General features: G+C 36.7%; 1 protein-coding gene across 1 annotated transcript in view; it reads right to left on the bottom strand.

Annotated features, from left to right (window-relative positions):
* Nucleotides 1-17,688, bottom strand: part of pias1b (protein inhibitor of activated STAT, 1b) — a 90,494-nt gene that overhangs the window by 35,554 nt on the left and 37,252 nt on the right. Inside the window, exons 2-4 of the mRNA XM_048615856.1 lie at nt 12,150-12,600; nt 2,996-3,080; nt 1,260-1,307 (exon numbers count right to left, since the gene is read on the bottom strand). Coding sequence (XP_048471813.1) covers nt 1,260-1,307; nt 2,996-3,080; nt 12,150-12,597 — 581 coding nt within the window. The 5' untranslated portion in view covers nt 12,598-12,600. The remainder of the gene's footprint in view (nt 1-1,259; nt 1,308-2,995; nt 3,081-12,149; nt 12,601-17,688) is intronic.

Genomic DNA, 17,688 nt, shown 5'->3' with positions numbered 1-17,688 from the left:
TACAACTACAATACTAAATTATAAACAATGATTTCAGCTACTGCTATTACTGGACAAGTCACATCCAAGTTTGAAACATGGTTTGATAAACTACAAGTTATATCTTTGCTACTCATTTACCACTATTCACAATAGGCTGTCAATGTATTTTTGACAAAATGAGTAAAAGTTTATTCCACAGAAAGAGCGAAAAAACTAACTATATTACACTATACAAGAACAATTTGAAACACAGTCTTATTACAAAAATCAGAAACAGAGATTCAACTATTTTATCCTCAACCACAACCTTACAGATGCCCTTAACATAGTTAAATTCTTGTTCAGTTGGCATGGCTTTTACTGTTTTCTGAAGCTTTATTCTTACTGACTTCTAAGAACTTCCAGCGCAAACACATGGTTCTCCATACACTCAACTGCCAACAGTTCTCTGTTCCTAGATGTTTTTCTCAAGTCATTCAGGACTTTTTCTCTGGTCCAGACTTTCTGCAGACCACAAAACTGCACTGTTGCTGTTTCAGGCCTTTTCTCCGAATGACCTGCTTCCCTCTGAAAGAAACATACACACATGCCTGACCTTATGGACAGTTCAGTCTTTGTGATAGTAGATTCCTGTTGCCACGCGAAAGTAGTTTTTTCCCCTCTCTCTTGCTCTCTTCCACCGTTGTTACTAGTGCACTCTACTACTGGCCTTAAGGATTTTAAAGACTTAATTTATATGTACGTGAACAGAACTACAAATATCCGGTACTACTCTCAAAACTCAAAATTGAGACCAAAACTATGTTTTCCTATTCTTAATGTACACATGCGAGTATAGAAATACAAGTCAAACTTAAACCTAAACACTGTTCTTCCATGTTAGAATCCGAATTGCTAAACAATAATGTGTCACACATCATCAACACAAAATGAATTGGCATCACCAAACAAATATTAAAAAGTGCTACATATGGCAATCAATATTCTAGGATTAGGTTGATACAGGAAGAATTTATGAAATTCTCCAATTCCTCACTAACTGCACTTCCCAAAGTGCAGTCCAGCTTTGAATCACTACGATGAACCCAGAATAAACTAGGACTTGAAACGTTCAAGCAGAGCCTTTAATTACATTTCTGAAAACTGCTGATACTTTGTATTTGCCCAAACTAAAACCACTTCAGATGCGGGGGAGGGCAGGGACAGAAGAGAGAAAACAGAAAAAAGGAAACAGAACAGCAAATGAAGGACAAGCCACAAACATAATATGCATTTACCTTAACTGAACCTGAACTGTGAAGTCACACTTGGTCCCAGATATGTCCCTAAGTAAAAGTGAAACATTTTTCACACAGTTAACATTTGTATTTATGAAGGAATTTGTACAACACAATTCAAAACCTCCCTTATGGGCTCTGAAACACAATCATTTATACAAGTTGCTTCATGATGATCCAGGAGAAGCTTTGCAATCCAAACTAGCTTCTATAGAACTGATAAAAGGATGGTAATGCTACCAAAAATAGTTCCTAGCTCTTTTATTTATTTGTACTTGAATTGAAAAAAGTAGTAACCAACAAATCGAAGAATAGAATTTGCTTTCCATTCTCTATCAGAAAATTTCATTCACCAGCATTCCTTAGACTCAAAGTATTATAATAAGCAGAACTGGAAACTTACTGATATGAATCTTGAATAGTTATTTTGTTAATGCTCAAAAGTTGTGATGAGAGAGGCGGCAATGTTGCAAACATCTGGGATTGATAAAGGATTCAGGGCATTACTGCATTCAGGACCACATTGAACCAGTTTTATAAATTGTCTTCAAATCATGCTCAACTGATCAGAATTTTTGAAATATATTTTAAATTATTTTAATATAAAAATCAGGAAAGGTTACTGCTCGTACAATGTGGGTAAGCCTCACTTGCTCTATTGTGTTCAATCTTCCTCCATTAAAGTAGCTAGGTCTTGGAGAAAGCATGGCGATGATTCACTTGGTTAATACCTGGAGAAAGGGCTGAGCTGTGTGTGGAAAACAGCGGTTAAATTGCCTTGAGATCAAGAGCTTGACAGACTCGAGTGCATAAAATTAGAAGAAGGCTGGTGAATCATTCTTTTCAAAACAAGAAAACACAGTAATAGAATACTAATCAAACTGGTTCAAAGCAAATCCGGAGAAGGTATGGGTTACTCAAGGGTTATGTAAATATGGAACGATTCCCCACAAGGTTGATGGATGCAAAAATAAATACAAGCATTTAAAGGAAGATGGGTATTTACATCAAGGCTTACAGAAAAAGAACAATACTGGTGAACAGAATAGATGTCATGGCAAACAGCATGGCAGAAAATGATAAAGAAACCTTGCCGATCTGGTGGCATCTGTGGAGAGAGGAACAAAGCTCACATATTGAGTCAGACATGATTTTTTCAGAGTTGCAGACTCAATGTTAATTTTGTTTCTTTCTCTACAGACACTGCCGAGACCTACTGACTCTCTCCAGAATTTTGTTTTTATTTCATACTCCCAGCATCTTCAACATTTTGCTTTTATGGAGATCGCGGAGCAGATAGCTTATTTTTGTTCTTAGTGATCTTTGTCTGTGCATTGAGAGCGAAGGGGAGGGAATGGAGGGGAATGGATTTATCAGCAGACTGCATCTTGCTATAAGATTTCATAAGCTGAAGTTTAATTTTCAAATACATTTATGAAAATAAATTGAAGCAATTGAATTCAAAACTTAATTAAATTCAATTAAAAATTTAGCCTTACTGAAAATTGGATCTTAAATTGGATAATAATGATGTTTTCCTTCTTTTTAATAAAGCACAGAGGCCAAACATTGACTTAGGACAAAAGATAAGTAATATTCAGCATTTTAACTATTTTAGTGGAGAAATTAAGAAGACTAGATATTTAAGTTTTAAAGTGCATATATACACCTATGGCTCAGCAAGGATGCTGATCAGGCCAACGAAAACCAAATCAGAAAGACCACAAATTACTTACATTGAATTGCTAATCTGTTGAACTTGCTGAGGTGTCAATGCAAATGCAAAGCAAGTCTCCTGAAACCGCTGACCATTGTCTGAAGCTTAAGAGAAAAAGAAATCCTGAGTTTACATTTTTCAAATCTGGTTTATGATTGTGAATGAAACAAATGCAACATATGGTGAAATCAGTTATTTCAAACTCAATGGAATTCTCTCTAACCAGTAGAAAAATTCAAGTAATGATAACTGGCACATGAATTTGTCAAAGTAAATTTATTGTCATTATTCACATGTTCAGAAACCTTTTCTCTTAGATAAGATAGTTGCCCTTGCGTATTGTAGATTTGATCTTCCTCATGTTTTCCTCTGCAGCACCGATGTGGTAATCATATTCATTTAAAACACTGAGGACAAAAATATTTTGGAGAAATCCAATTCTGTATAACACACTTCTTTTGGTTTTCTCCTCAATGATCTCCTCAACTTGCCTCGAAATTCTAAAGTAGTAGAACCTGTGTCTTATCCTGTTATTGCACAATTCAAGGTCTCTTGCAGATAATAATTCAACTTTAGATAGGCAAAATTTCTAAGTGTTCTGCTTGGTATTTCAGAAGTCAAATTAAAATAATTTAGCACATTTGTTATTGAAATTCTAGTAGCAAACAGTAATTAATGTTAGATTATATTCCAATAAATTTGTAGCACAGCAGTTTCCATTACAAGATGTGGTACTGCAGCATCACAAATGTCAATTTGGCAATTGCCCACACAGATGGTCACAAGACATGCAAGAAACGGACCAAAAGCTGAATAATCCTAATGCAAAATTAAACCCTGTGCAATGTATAATTAATTAACATAGAATGACAATTTAAATGCTGAAATATAACATTACTCTGAGGGTATTTATAAACAGTACAAACTTAATTATTATAGTTGCCATCATCAGGATCCTTCAATTGAGTTATTGCCCTGCAAATGATGTTTTCGGGGGTGGCTTGCAAAGGAGCAGGGTACGTTTTTACATCCGATATCAATGTCAATCACAGGATGTGCTAGGCTTGTTTTGTTAGCTTTTCACATTAAGTTGTGCATGACACAGATTATAAAATTTTTAAAATTTGGTTTGAAATCCACAACTCAGTTATGTCATCAATGTGACCTGAACGAGATCATTATGATTTCGACAATTAACTCCAAGGATTCACGTCCACTTGGAAGCCAAAGACAGTTTTTAGCTCAATGAGAATTTCATTGGCTGGCATGGCACAAAGATAAAGAAGCAGTCATTTAAGAGAAAAATATGTTCTATTTTATTTAATGCGAGTGCCACACAGTTCAAAGCAGATTTGGCTCAGATAGGGGTGGTGTCATTTCAAATACAATATTTTGACTTAACAGTTATCCAAATGTGTTTGATTTCGATTACTTTTTGAAGGCATCATTTATCAGCAGATGAAAGAATCTACCTTGAACCTGCAGAGATATAGTCAGGCAAGATGACTTCAGGTGCAAGTCAAAGGAATCTCCAAGTAAAAATTTCTTATAATGCAGTGTAATAACCTACTAGTCCTTGAAGTAAAGCTTAATAATTCTGCTGGCATTTACTCATTTTTTCCCTGAACTCAATAGATTTGTTTGGCAGGTTAAAGGTTATGTCACTTTTTAGCATATATTATCAGAATCAAGGAAATCATGCAAAGGCATGAAAGAATATCTAGCCAAAGGGGACCTCTCAATCCTGAAAGATTTTGAAAACATAAATCGTGAAAAGGTAAACTACTAAAAGCAGGAAAGAAGTAGCAATTTAAAAGACATTCATTACAAAGAACATTTTTAGAACATGGAATTTATTGCAAATGGCTTTTGGGGAAGTAATTATATCACTTAAACAGGATATCTATTTGGAATTTATTAGAACGAGGAAAGGGCAGAGGCTGGAATGCATATAGATACAGAGTCTTAGAATATTCAAAACTAGCAGCACAAAAGGCATAATGGACTGCACTGTAATTCAAAAAAATGTAAGGATTGTCAAAATCAGACTTTATCAGAGCTTTATGATTTGTAAAAGTTACCAGCACTTCCTAACCAGATTGTGAAGCGAACTTTAGTGTTCAAGACCCAAAGTGTAACCAACGTACTTTAACAAATATGCAATACAATAAATGTATTGCCTTTCAATGAATTTTTCACTATATGTACTGATATATCTAATGTAATAAAAACAAAGTAGTTTTCTGAAACTCTTTAAGGGTCTCAAATATTAGCTAATTTTATCTTCAGACGTTGGCTGCATACTTCCCACATTTTGAATTTCTCTATTTAGTACATCCTGTGATGTATTGACATTTATTGCAAAAAAAGTAAACTCCAATTTTAATTCCTAATATGGCTTATTATCAGTTCCATTGCATTACCCTAACTTTTAATCCCTTGCCAAGAAAATACAGTAACATAAGTTTTCCATAAGGAAACAGATTATAAACTCACCTATTTGATGAGACCTATATGGATACTTACTTGAGAATAAAAGCAACGTGGTTTTAAAAAAATTGGGAGGAATGGTTCACAACTGCCAACACACTTTTCCTGTCATGGTTAAGGCAATTTCCTAATTCTTAAGTATCTTAGAAAAAATTATTTTGGACAGCTCAACCTGTGAGCCAGTGGTCCAGTGCATATAACAATCGCATGGCACCAATTGAAAATTTCAGAGAAGCTGCTGAATGGCTGTATTAGCTGTTATGGACCGGACCAGACCAAACCCCCTGCAAATATATAAAGGAGACAGACTAGATCCTAACTTTTATCCTATTTAAGGGCATGTGTTGGGTGCTGTGTTCCAGATGTAATTCAATTGGTCATGCTACTAGGCTTTAAGCAAAACAAACTTTATTCTTACCCAATAGTTAAAATACAAACAAAAAAAAGAATAAGTATAACTTTAACTTTATTAGAACACAACAGAATAATAGATTATTTAACCATTAAACAGCAACTGTTTCAATATAGTAACATCCCATAAACACACTCTTGACAAAGGCAAATTCAGTAAAACAGATTGTCTCACATGCACTGTTTTTCCAATCCAGGAAGAAAGAACATCAAAAGAAATTCTGGTAGAGAGAGAGAACTCAAGCTTTTAGCTGTAGCCAAGAGAGATGTAACAGCTTCCACAGCCAACTTCAAAAGCCCAATTGCTGAAAGCTAAACTACAACTCTGGTTCTGTGGCAGCCTGATTCTACCCACCCATGCTGCTTCTATTGTTCCAACTTTAAAGAAAAAACTCAAGGCCTCACAAGATATTTACTTTATTGGCTTCATGTAGACAGCTTAACACCTATGGCTCAAAATCTCTCTTCAGAAAAAAAGAATAAAATGCACCTCTTAAATCCTTATTATGGTCACATCAGTAACTGAAAAAACGCAGGCTGATGGAGTGGTGGTTGCTCAAGGATTGTTGGGATGCTTCCTTTGCAAGCAACCAATCCAAAATTAACTTGGTACTGATTTTTGGTGTCCACAATGGGAAAGCATTTGTTAACAGAAAGATCACAACAGGTTAGGTGGATTCACCCAGCTAAATTGCCCCATAGCGTCTAGGTATGTGGAGGCCAGGTGGACGAGCTACAGGAAATACAAGGTTACAGGGATGGGGTGGGGTCTGGGTGGGATGCTCTTTGGAGGATTGACGTGGACTCGATGGGCTGAACGGCCTGCTTCCAGGGATTCCATGAGAAACAACATTATGAATCATAAGTCATTTCAGCAACCTTTGTAAACAGATATCATTGGACTACTTGTAAGTGGGAGTTTAATGGAATAAGAGTTTTAATTTATAGAGTAATATGTCAACAGCTCATAACTGTTTGTCTGTAGCTAGAGTCTATTAACCAGCAATAAGTAATAGAAACCCAGTGTGTGCTTTCTGTCAACCCAGGTCTAGAAGGCAAGTTAACTGGGGAATTCTGGTATACTTTTTAAAATCTTTAACTTTTATGATGACTGAGAATAGCAGGGTTTGATTCCTAGCACACTAGTTCAGACAGTGTAGTGCCCATTAATGAGTTTTCAATCTAGTTAGTTTAGGAGATACATGTTTGCTTTTTCTGTTCATACAGCTTCAAGATGTTCTGCAGGGGGTATTGCACTTTTAGGCTCTCCAACTTGCAATGAGTTTCGATGTAAAATCAATGGTGTTTATGGGCAAGTTCAAGTGCAGTGACAAAAACTCAATTTATCCCCACAGCTTAGTCAAAAAATATTGCACATTCAATTCTATGTGTTCTGTTGTTTAGAAAATATCTGCTTTATGATTTACACAGATAATGAGTTCAAATTTTCTCTTAACAACCCGTCTTTGAAAGGCACAGCTACTTGTCTGGTTAAAATTCCAGGAGCAGTTTTCTTGAATTTTGGACAACTTACTGTTCTTCATGTGGAATCCAAGAAAAATGAACACAGGTTATTTGACTGAGGAAGCATCTCAGTTTGGTGTGATTCTGTCCTCTTCTAACATTAATTTTCCTTCAGCCATTGTTGAGATGCAACCAGAGAGGTGAACTTTGGCTAATGTTGTTATCTGGTCAAAATGACATCAATGGCAAGTAGGAAAACTCATGCCAAGATCCATCACAAAATAAAAACACACCTGGCAGTTGTATTTTTTCCACAAAGAAGCTATGTGCTCTTCATTCTATTAGCCAATGATGCTATTTATTAAAGAGTCATTACCTAAATACACATTCAAGCAATGAAGTTAATACCCCTCACATGTAACATTTGATTCAAAGATACAAAACAACATATGCAACACAGAACATAAAGTCAATTAAATCTCACATTTGCCCCTGGAATCACTGAAGAAAATCATGACCTTACAACAGTCTTTGTGCAAGGTATATTTCTTACATGCATTGAGACCATCAAGCTCAAACAAGCTGTACCTTTTCAAATTTCCATAACCCACCACTCATATCCTTCAAAAGACATCTTTCTCCAGAAGTATATCCAATTACCTCGAAACTTTTACCAATTCAAAAGCATTCCTTGTATTCTACAATTTTTCTGTTACGCTGTGTAAAAACAATTCTAACTTCGTTCCTTAATTTTAGCCTTTAGTGCTGTCTCTCAAGTTGATTTACTCTACAAAAGTGAGAGGAGAACCAACCACACCAATGATACATAAAATAACCTGGCAACAAGTGTTAATCAACAGTACAAGAGGAGCAGAACATTGCCTTACCTCTCCCCTCACCTACAGAACTATAGAGTCCAAGACAAAGCCAGTTATCTCATGTCATGATTTACATTGGCCCCAAGTCAAACAGTCAGACTAAGAATTTTGGATATATCAATGCACTCCTCATGCAAGTATCAATCAAACTGCACACTCACTCCAAACAAATACGTTACCATGCTTGAGAATTCAAACGAAAATCGGTACTCTCTACAATCATGAATGGCTAGTTAAAATGAGGGAAATTCATCACGAGAAAAAAAGGCACAACTTCAGCATTGTATTTTATTTATGCAATAAAAATGTGCAACTAAATAATTTGTGATCTCCTCAAAAGAAAACTAGAGCAAAGTGTTAAATGTTTAATGCTTTACAGGGGGCGTACACTATAACTAAACTCTTTCCAAGGGCCTGAACAATCTCTAAATTACAGTGGAGACCAATTTATTACAGCCCATCCTAGACAACTAACAATAATCAAAATACAAATGCTGGGAAACCATATGCAAATCTTTAAATGGGGAGGATTAAATTATAGTTTTTGTGAGCCGATTTAGCTTCAAATATCAATGATTTAAATTAAAAAATCTATTTTCTCCATTTAACTTTTAAAATTTCTTGCCTTCCTCTTTCCTGAGCCTTTTTAAAAGGCACTGACGAGCTTGATGCACTTTCATAGATACCAGCAGCCCCTATGTTTCCTTAACAAATATTACTTTTCACATGCATTACTTGAGTGTGTCAGCAAACTACACAAGCAGACTACACCACTGCTAGCCACAATGCGTCCAGCCAACATCCACATACACTCACTTTCCAGCAGAGCTCCTCTAACCTGCAAAGCTATTGCAATACAAAGCACTAGGATCCCCTCCCTTTTATACACTCATTACCAAATGACTGCTGAAAAGGTCATGCATGTGGATTCTGTTTGGCTTGTGTAGGGATAGCAGCAGGTGTAGGCCTATTCATCCAAATAGCCTGCCAAGACTAGATGGAACCACACATGAAAAATAGCCATCTTTAGGTACCCAAAGAAAGCCAGTATCCACTTGTCCTAACACTCAATATGTCAGCATTTGTAGAAAAAGGAAATATTGACTTGGTTGCAAAATGGGAACGAACCTTGTCTATGGAAAAAAAACTGCATAAACATTTTGTTCAGGCCCAAAACTACATTTCTAACTTGAAAGATGTAATCAATCACCTTTCCTTTTAAAAAACATATTTAAGTTATGCTTACATATTAACAAAGCCTTTTATAAAGATCCCCTGCAAGAACCCAAAAGCCTTTTGACAGCTCGTTGTTGAAAGTGTTATAGTGATTTCTTCAAGTGGCATGTATTTCCAGTAAACTTGCTAGCAGGGTTCCATGCTGAAACATGGAGACAGAGTTTCAGGTTACTGCTGATAGCAACATACTTCGTAATCTACCCATTCGCCATAAATAACTTGGGCGTTTAGTATCTTAACTCTTAAGATCATTGCAAACATGGCACTCCTGATAGCAGAGTACAAAGTCCTTGAAGTGCACTTGTGACTTCTGCACTCTCTCAAATTCTGACTGCCAACTAATAAAATGCAGCAAGGGGGCTCTTTATTTGCCTCAGTTCCCGAGTGTAGCTTAGATTATAAAACTGAAAATTTATTTTGGAAAAACTTTTAAAAAAAAAAAACTGGGGTGAGAAAAATATTGTATTTTATGAAACAAAATGAAAATGCCTGCTAACCAAGAAACAAATGATACAAACAACTAACGCTGCATTACAAGACCAATGACTTTAATACAAGAATTTTCCAACAAGTTAGTAGATTAATGCAAAAGGTTTACATAGTTTGAAAAAATGTAAACATGCCCACCAAAGTACTCATTCTAGCAAACTTTGAGATGTCACAGACATTACAGCTCAACACAGATAGCAGGGAGCTGAACTCCTAAACTGCAGTGAAAAGTCACAAATGACTATACGTACAACTTGGATAATTTACATTCCTCCACAGAAAAAGACAGCAACGTTAAACGACTCTGTTGATCAAGACTCAACTATTGTGGAAAAAAAAAGATAAAGGGCAGAGCCAAGTTTTAAAAACAGGAACTTCAACTCCCAGAAAACTACTGAGAGAATTTCTGACTAGGGATGGGGGCAAGGAAGGAAACAAGAGAAAGTATGCTAATGTGAATAAATGTGTCTCTGAAAATGTCAACATTTAGCTTCATAGTTTCATTCACAGTAAATATGGAAAATAACAACTGTGACACCAATATAATGTACATTCTAGTATGTGAAAACTAATTGAGAAGAGGTCACCATTCAGTCAACCCAGAAGATATCCTTGATAGAAGTTATATATTTTCATATGGAGGGATCTATCCTCTGGCATAGTAAAAGAAACATGCCCAGAAATTGCACCTTTTTATGTTTTAAAAAAAAGCATTGGGACAATAATTCCCTGGTGCATCTTCAGTAGCAACACCTTAATAAATCAGATTCCATCCAGCAACCAAACTTTCCCTCTAAGGTTTTGGAGTAGATTTGTAGCTCGGGTTGTGGGTGATGAGGTTGGTTGGCTCGCTGAGCTGGTTTCTTGTTTTGCAGACGTTTCGTTACCATGCTTGGTAACATCCTCAGTGCAGCCTCCGATGAAGCTTCGGTGTGTTTTCCCGCCTGGTTTTTAAACTCTGGGGTCCGTTGAAATGGATTGCTTCACTTGCGGTTTTCCTTCCCTGTGGAATGTATATGGGGTCGAGATCAATGTGTTTATTAATAGCATGCTTCGTGGAGTGCCATGCTTGTAAGAATTCTCGTGCCTGTCGGAGGCTGCACTGAGGATTTTACCAAGCATGGTAATGAAACGTCTGCGAAACAAGAAACCAGCTCGGCGAGCCAAACAACCTCAAAACTTTCCCTCATGTAGCAGAAATTGGTGCTCTTTTGAAATGTGGCATCTTTGTGTCTGTCTTGATGAACGTTAGACAAAGATCTTCAACAGCAAGTCACTGTCAAAATTACAAAACAAGTATATAAATAAGGCAAAGAGCAAATGGTTCTAGACTATAAATACTCAAATTGCTGCAAGTTACATAAGCCAATAATGGACAGTATTTCAAGAATGAAATCTAGAGAAGTTGTACTAAAGTGCATTGAGCCTTGGCTAGACCACAAATGAGTTGCTAGCCAATATTTTATAAGAAGCAATACAGGCACTGTAGAGAGTGCAGAAGAGACTTGCAAGGATGGTTTTATTTGTGAGGCGTGTAGGTGAGAGTGCAAGATAACCACCTAAGAGGGTATAACATTCTCACAATAAGCCACTGTGTTATATTGCCTGACATTTAACAACTTCTTTAACCACTGGCCTCCAAAAAAAAAATCAACGAAAGCTGTACTTTAATATATTGTCCTATCTGAGATTTGTTCCATTCTTTTGAACAACAGTCAGAACACTCATGGAATCACAATGCAGAATCCAAAGAACACGGAAGTTGTGGACCAATCTGACAGTTCGAAAAGCACTCCATGCTTCTTCAATAGAAAGCTGAATTCAATTCAATGTATAATTCGTATGATAAAAGAAAATGTAACATTCAAATAGGTCCAAAATTGGTCACTGCTCATGTACGAACATACAAGTATGGACGTAGAATTAAATGTATCATTTTCTTTAACAGATAACAATGGAAAAATTTTAAAAATTAAAAAGAAAAATTACGAATCATCCAACTATTTATATCTTAAAATAATCTGTCATGGTTTCAAGAAATATCATTTCAGCTACTGAAAACAAACCATGACTCAAGTTGATGCAAACTTATAAAGTATTCTTAAACAAAATAACATTGGTTTATTGAACTGGGTTTCTTATGTTCACCTCAAATACTGTAGACATGGCAACACCACAAAACTATTTTGGGCACTTGTTTCTTACCTAGACTAGTTGGTTTTATCAGTTCATCAAGAATGTCATAAAAGGGCAATTTCTGCAGTTTTACATCCGGATGGACAGGATGGAGCGATGATGTCAGATGTGGCAGGTCTAGTTCGTGTTTAGGTCCCAACAGAGAAACAGCAAGCAGTGGAGATGTTGTTGCATGCCCATCATAGGGGAGCTGTGGGATAGCAGCTGGCGACAATGGTGTAGTCATGGAAGTTGAAGTTGTATGGACAGAAGAAAGGGTCAGGTCAGCGGGTGTCACAATCTTCTGTGGGAATCTCCGCCTATATAGTTCCTTAATTTTCATCTGAACAGCTGGGCTGCAGCCAGCTTTCAACAAATGCAGTGCCTTTGTCAGGAGTTCGTGTTTACGACCGTGTTTGTTCCGTCCCGCATAGCCCAGTAACACTTGGAGCTCCGACACTCTAAGGCTCATAACCATTTGCTTTAAAGGGATTAGGAAAATAAAGGAGAGAGAAAATCATTAATAGGAAAATATTGTCTTGTGATTAATTAATACAACGTTCTTACATTCACGGGGCTTGTGCCACAAAAATATTACACCTCATTCATGGCATTATAACTCAATTAATGTTATCAAATTAGGCCCAGTTTAAGTGATACATAAAGCAGCATCCAATATCCTAAAACAAGCAACAGACAACCTCACTTCAGTATTTTTTTTCAAAATCGAATTCAGAAAGCTGTGTAGTTATAAATACTGAAGCTCTTTATCATGAACAAAGAAAGGCTGTTTGTCAATCTGATCTCAAATCTACCAGAATGCCAACAGTTAACATGCATTAGCACATCATCTGACTGTTTAAAATTCAAAATTAATACTGATACTGGAATCTTAGTTATAATTGGATTGCAATTTAGAAATTACCCATCTACTTGTATAATTTTTACAAGTCTAGCAGTTTAAACTGCTATAGGATAGTTTTGGATGCAAGACTCAACTTCTTTTAGAACCTATTTGCATATTATATTGTATATGATGATTCAACTTCTCATTACTTTTCCAGACTATTTCCATTAAATTATTTTTCAAAGTCCTCAAATAAACTTCAATCTGTTGCTGAAATGATGTGTGTACTTGCAGGTTTCCAGTTCACTGTGGCAGCAATTATTGGAAGCTTTATTCAAATATAACACACATAAGCTGCTATGCAACTGAACAGGCGAAATAGTATGGAACTGTTAATGCTGCTACAACATTACTTCATTTCTTTTCACAAGCAAAATAACACGTAACAGACAGATACAGTACAATGGTGAACTACCTTTAAAGAAGATACTGTCGATGCTTTTAATCAACATGTTCAGAAATGCTATTACACATTTTGGAGCAGATGGTACCTTAACCCAGGCCTCCTGGTCCGGAGGGAGGAATAAGCTATAGTTATCTCCACATTGAACAGACCCATAATCACTGCAGATCTGGCAAAGCAATGTTTATAACAGAAGCGCATGCAGTTTGTAGTACTTATCAGTTTTGAAAGCTGCATAATGATTTTCTTGCAACATTGCCATTTGTCTCCTGTATTACCAGCAACTCCATGAGGTACTATGCACAAAGTTGTTTTTTGTTGTCAAAACAAATTCAATATCCTGAATCATTTTAGCATCATGTGCCTTTTTAAAAAAAAAAGCACAAATTCAAAGCATCACATACATAAAATGTGGTTTCTGCCATTACTTTTAAAATGAGTAGGATTCAGCCAAAGTACTCGAGACATTTCTCTCATTAGAGAGACAGAATCTGTTTTACATAGCTTCGGCGACCACTCTGCAACCATGGGGCATGGAGAGAAGGCAGGCTTCAGTAAACTACCACAGCCTGTAGTCATCATACTCTAACAAACTGAGTTAATTAACCTCCATGATAATGTAGATATTCATGGTTTAAAAAAAAAAGCACTTTTGGGCAGATTATTAGCTAGTGTTACTTTTTTGCAATCCATCAGCGAATTGGAATAATTTACATTGTTCAATGCCTGTCAGGGTTCTGCACCACTGACTGCCAGCGAATTTCAGGTGAGGGAGGTATTCGCCAAGTTTGAGTCGATGATGCAACAACTTGTGCAAACATTCATAAATCCAAAACCAAACCTGTCAAACTCAAAATAATGAGCTTCAATGTTTAATGCTGTGTGCCCTTCTTTGCTTTGTCAGAAATGCACAGCTGCAGGCCAATAACACCATTCAATGTTTCTGGGGAAACTGCTTTTGCTGCATTGAGATTGGTCATTGAGATTGGTAGTGTCCAACCTACTTGTGATGCAATAAAATAATGATTTTTTTTATTTTGCATGTGCATCCACCTCAGTCTCAATCAAAAGATACAGTGATACTGCAGCAGACAACATGTGGTGATGACAACTTTGAGACAGAAATGTTGTGAAGGAGTACAATCCATTTCAGCCATGGATCAACAGTCCAGTGGCACAAGCAGCACACTAGTATTTAATTATGATGAAAAAAGGAGAGTCTGAAGATGTTTTTACCTTTCAATTAGTATTTCAGTTAACCAAATTATTTACAAACAGAAACACAGCTTAATTTTTCATCAGTGAACGGGAAAGGAAGAACACGAAACCACCAGTCTGGTTCATGGTCAGCTTCCTGCAGGCACAATGGGCAACACAAGCCATTTTGTAAACTCTGTAGGCTAAGTGAAAAGTTGAGTATTTATTTTGCCCATCCAGTCAAGCTTAAAATACTGTCAAATATTCCTAAATTCAAATGCTAGTTCAGTTGTGAGCACTTTCATCTCCACAGTCAGCAGGCTGTGGATTCAAGTGCCACATCAGTAACTCAGCACAAAGAAAATCTAGTCTGGTTACTGCGGTGCACTGAGAGAATGCTGCCATGTTTGGAGATACTGTTTTTCAGATTAGACATTAAGACAAGGTCTTTCCAACATTACAACAGTGACCATAGTTCAAAACTACTTTGTTGGTTGTGCGTTGTGCAGCATTTCAGTTTGTCCCGAAGTCACCATTCGGCCCAAATGGTCCATGTTCCACTGACCTGTCCTACCACAGTATCTCCATCTACACATCCTTCTAATCTGGTCTTCCCTGAGCCGTTGTCTAAATTCCCCTTAAATGTATTATTTCCATTTTACAAAGCATTGTGTGTAAGGTCACAGCCAGTAATGTGCATTTCATATTTATAATTTTCAATTCTATTCCTTAACGCACGATCATTTCCAATGTAAATATACTGAACAGGCTTTCTTAGTATTAGATTGAATCTGTTTATACAGAGGCTTTCATCAGGCAGGTGGAAACTTTACGCTGCAAGTGCCTTTTACCAACAGGAGAAGAGACATTCTAAGCCCAACTTTCATTTACAAATGATAATGAAACCTGGTTACACTAGAAGTCCCCTTCATCATTCTAAATTCAAACTGAAAAGACAAGCAAGATTCAAAGCAATTGCTTGTTCTGTACCTTCAATACAAAAAAATTGCATTGTGTCTTTTGTTCACAATTTAGGGAAAAGAACATTGCAATTGCATGCCTTTCTACCCACTTCAAAAAAAGTGATCAGAACAGGAAATAGGAGTTCACAGTGCGATTTCACTGCTGTGCTGACTGGGAGCTCGAGGCACAAGTTTCGGAAGTTTTCCGCATATACAGAACTCAAAACAATAAAAGAAGAAGCTCACTCTGATGATAAAGAGGAACCTTTTAAGTACTGAACTGTGTAGCCTTGAACATTCTCTAGAATCAGTATAGCTTAGGGGATAATCAAAATAAAATGGTTCTAAGTTTCGTTGGATCACCTAGAGCACCTTATAAAAATTGTTCGGCTCATATACAGTGCTGGAAGCATACAATGCTGATAGAGGCAGAACTTCAACTTTTTGTCAATTTGGTGCTGGGGACATCACAAAGAAGCTGAAAGAAACTCCTTTCACTTTGTCGATGAACTTGCTTCAGACCAAACACAACCTCCAGCCTACATTTCTCAACACTGGCAATCTGATAACTTTTTCAATGAGGTACAAACTGCATCGCCCAAGACAGCAAGGAAATGGATAAATAGTTCTCAACCTCATTCAAACTAGGACATTTACCTTCAACAAGCAAAGCAGCACTGGAACTTTTTAATCTTTCCTGAATTTAAACTTAAGGTCTAGAGGTGGAAGTTCAATATGTCAATTATGCTACCCTTCAATTGTATTTTATTACAGGTGGAAATGTACAAATGCTTCTTCCACTCTGTCCTAAACTGTTGTGGCGCTGCAAATCAGTGACTAAAGTCGAGTTTTTCTCTACAGCTCAAAGCAAGAGTTCAAAATCACATTTATCCAATTCACTTTTCAAAGTCTCATAGTGCGAAATGTAAAATCCAGCACATTTTTTCAATTTAACTCCATGCACTCCCTCCAAGGGTTGAACTGGTTCAACATGAAATCAATAAAATTGTTGACATTTAACTAGCAATCAGTACTTTTGCAAAACACAACTTAAATGACACAACAGCACTTGGAAATTCACAAGGCGTTATACAAAGAAACCAAATTACTGCGTTCTAAAACAATATGCTCTGTTTAATCAGGATGAAAATCTCCCATACCTCAGTAACAACTGCCAATTCCTAATAGGACCATTCCTTTGCTTTCCTTCTCCATATTGCATTTCTTACTAAAAACGTGAAGTACAGCAAGTGGACCTTACAATCACAGTTTACATTTATATTGTGCTTTTACCATAATAAAACATCCCAAGGCACTTAGCAAGAAAACCACTGGGCTGGCAATTGCGTCAGGATCAGAATTTGAGATTCCCACAAGGCCAGGGAAGAGCAGGGAACTTGGAGAGTTGTAGGACTAAAAGATAAGGTAGGAAAAATGGTCTAAGACATAAAGAGATTGGAAAACGATGATTAAAAATTATAATTAAGACAGTAACAGATTAGTTCTTCAATGTTTGAGTGAAACATATTGCCACTACCCGGCACCAAGTATGATTCTGAATCCTGCATATTGCATTAGATTCAGAACTAAAACTATTACATTCGTTTGTTCCAGAGGTGTGTAACAGCGTCTCTGAACAGGTTGATTAGAAATATCTGCAGCACATTTCTGAAGACTCTTGGGGCACAGTGGCAGCATCTTTTAACTGAGACGGGGACCTGCTCTAGAAGTATGTAATAACACTTCTGAACAGAATGACGAGAAAATATCTAAAGGTATGAACCACTTTGGTGAACAACTGTGCTGTCACACGCTCCCTCACAAACAGTTGGGATCCATTTCAATCCCACTCATTTTCCACAGCTGCCATAGTGAAGTGAAACAGCATAAAAGATTTGAGACAAATTAGCTGGGGAAAGTGAATGGTCACAAAACTTCAGGTATTAAACAGATTATGTAGGTGTCCCTCTCAATTTGTGCAATCATTTATTGGTTGTGTATTCATTGTAGGAGAAAGTCCAGTGTACTTCCACAGTTACATCAGACAGGGTGCTGCAGCTATGCATATAATTTGGTATGTACAATATGTATAACTAATAA

This window comes from Rhincodon typus, chromosome 33 (genome assembly GCF_021869965.1).
Source record: "Rhincodon typus isolate 14 chromosome 33, sRhiTyp1.1, whole genome shotgun sequence".
NCBI lineage: Eukaryota > Metazoa > Chordata > Chondrichthyes > Orectolobiformes > Rhincodontidae > Rhincodon > Rhincodon typus.
This window is presented reverse-complemented; position numbering and strand designations above follow the sequence as displayed.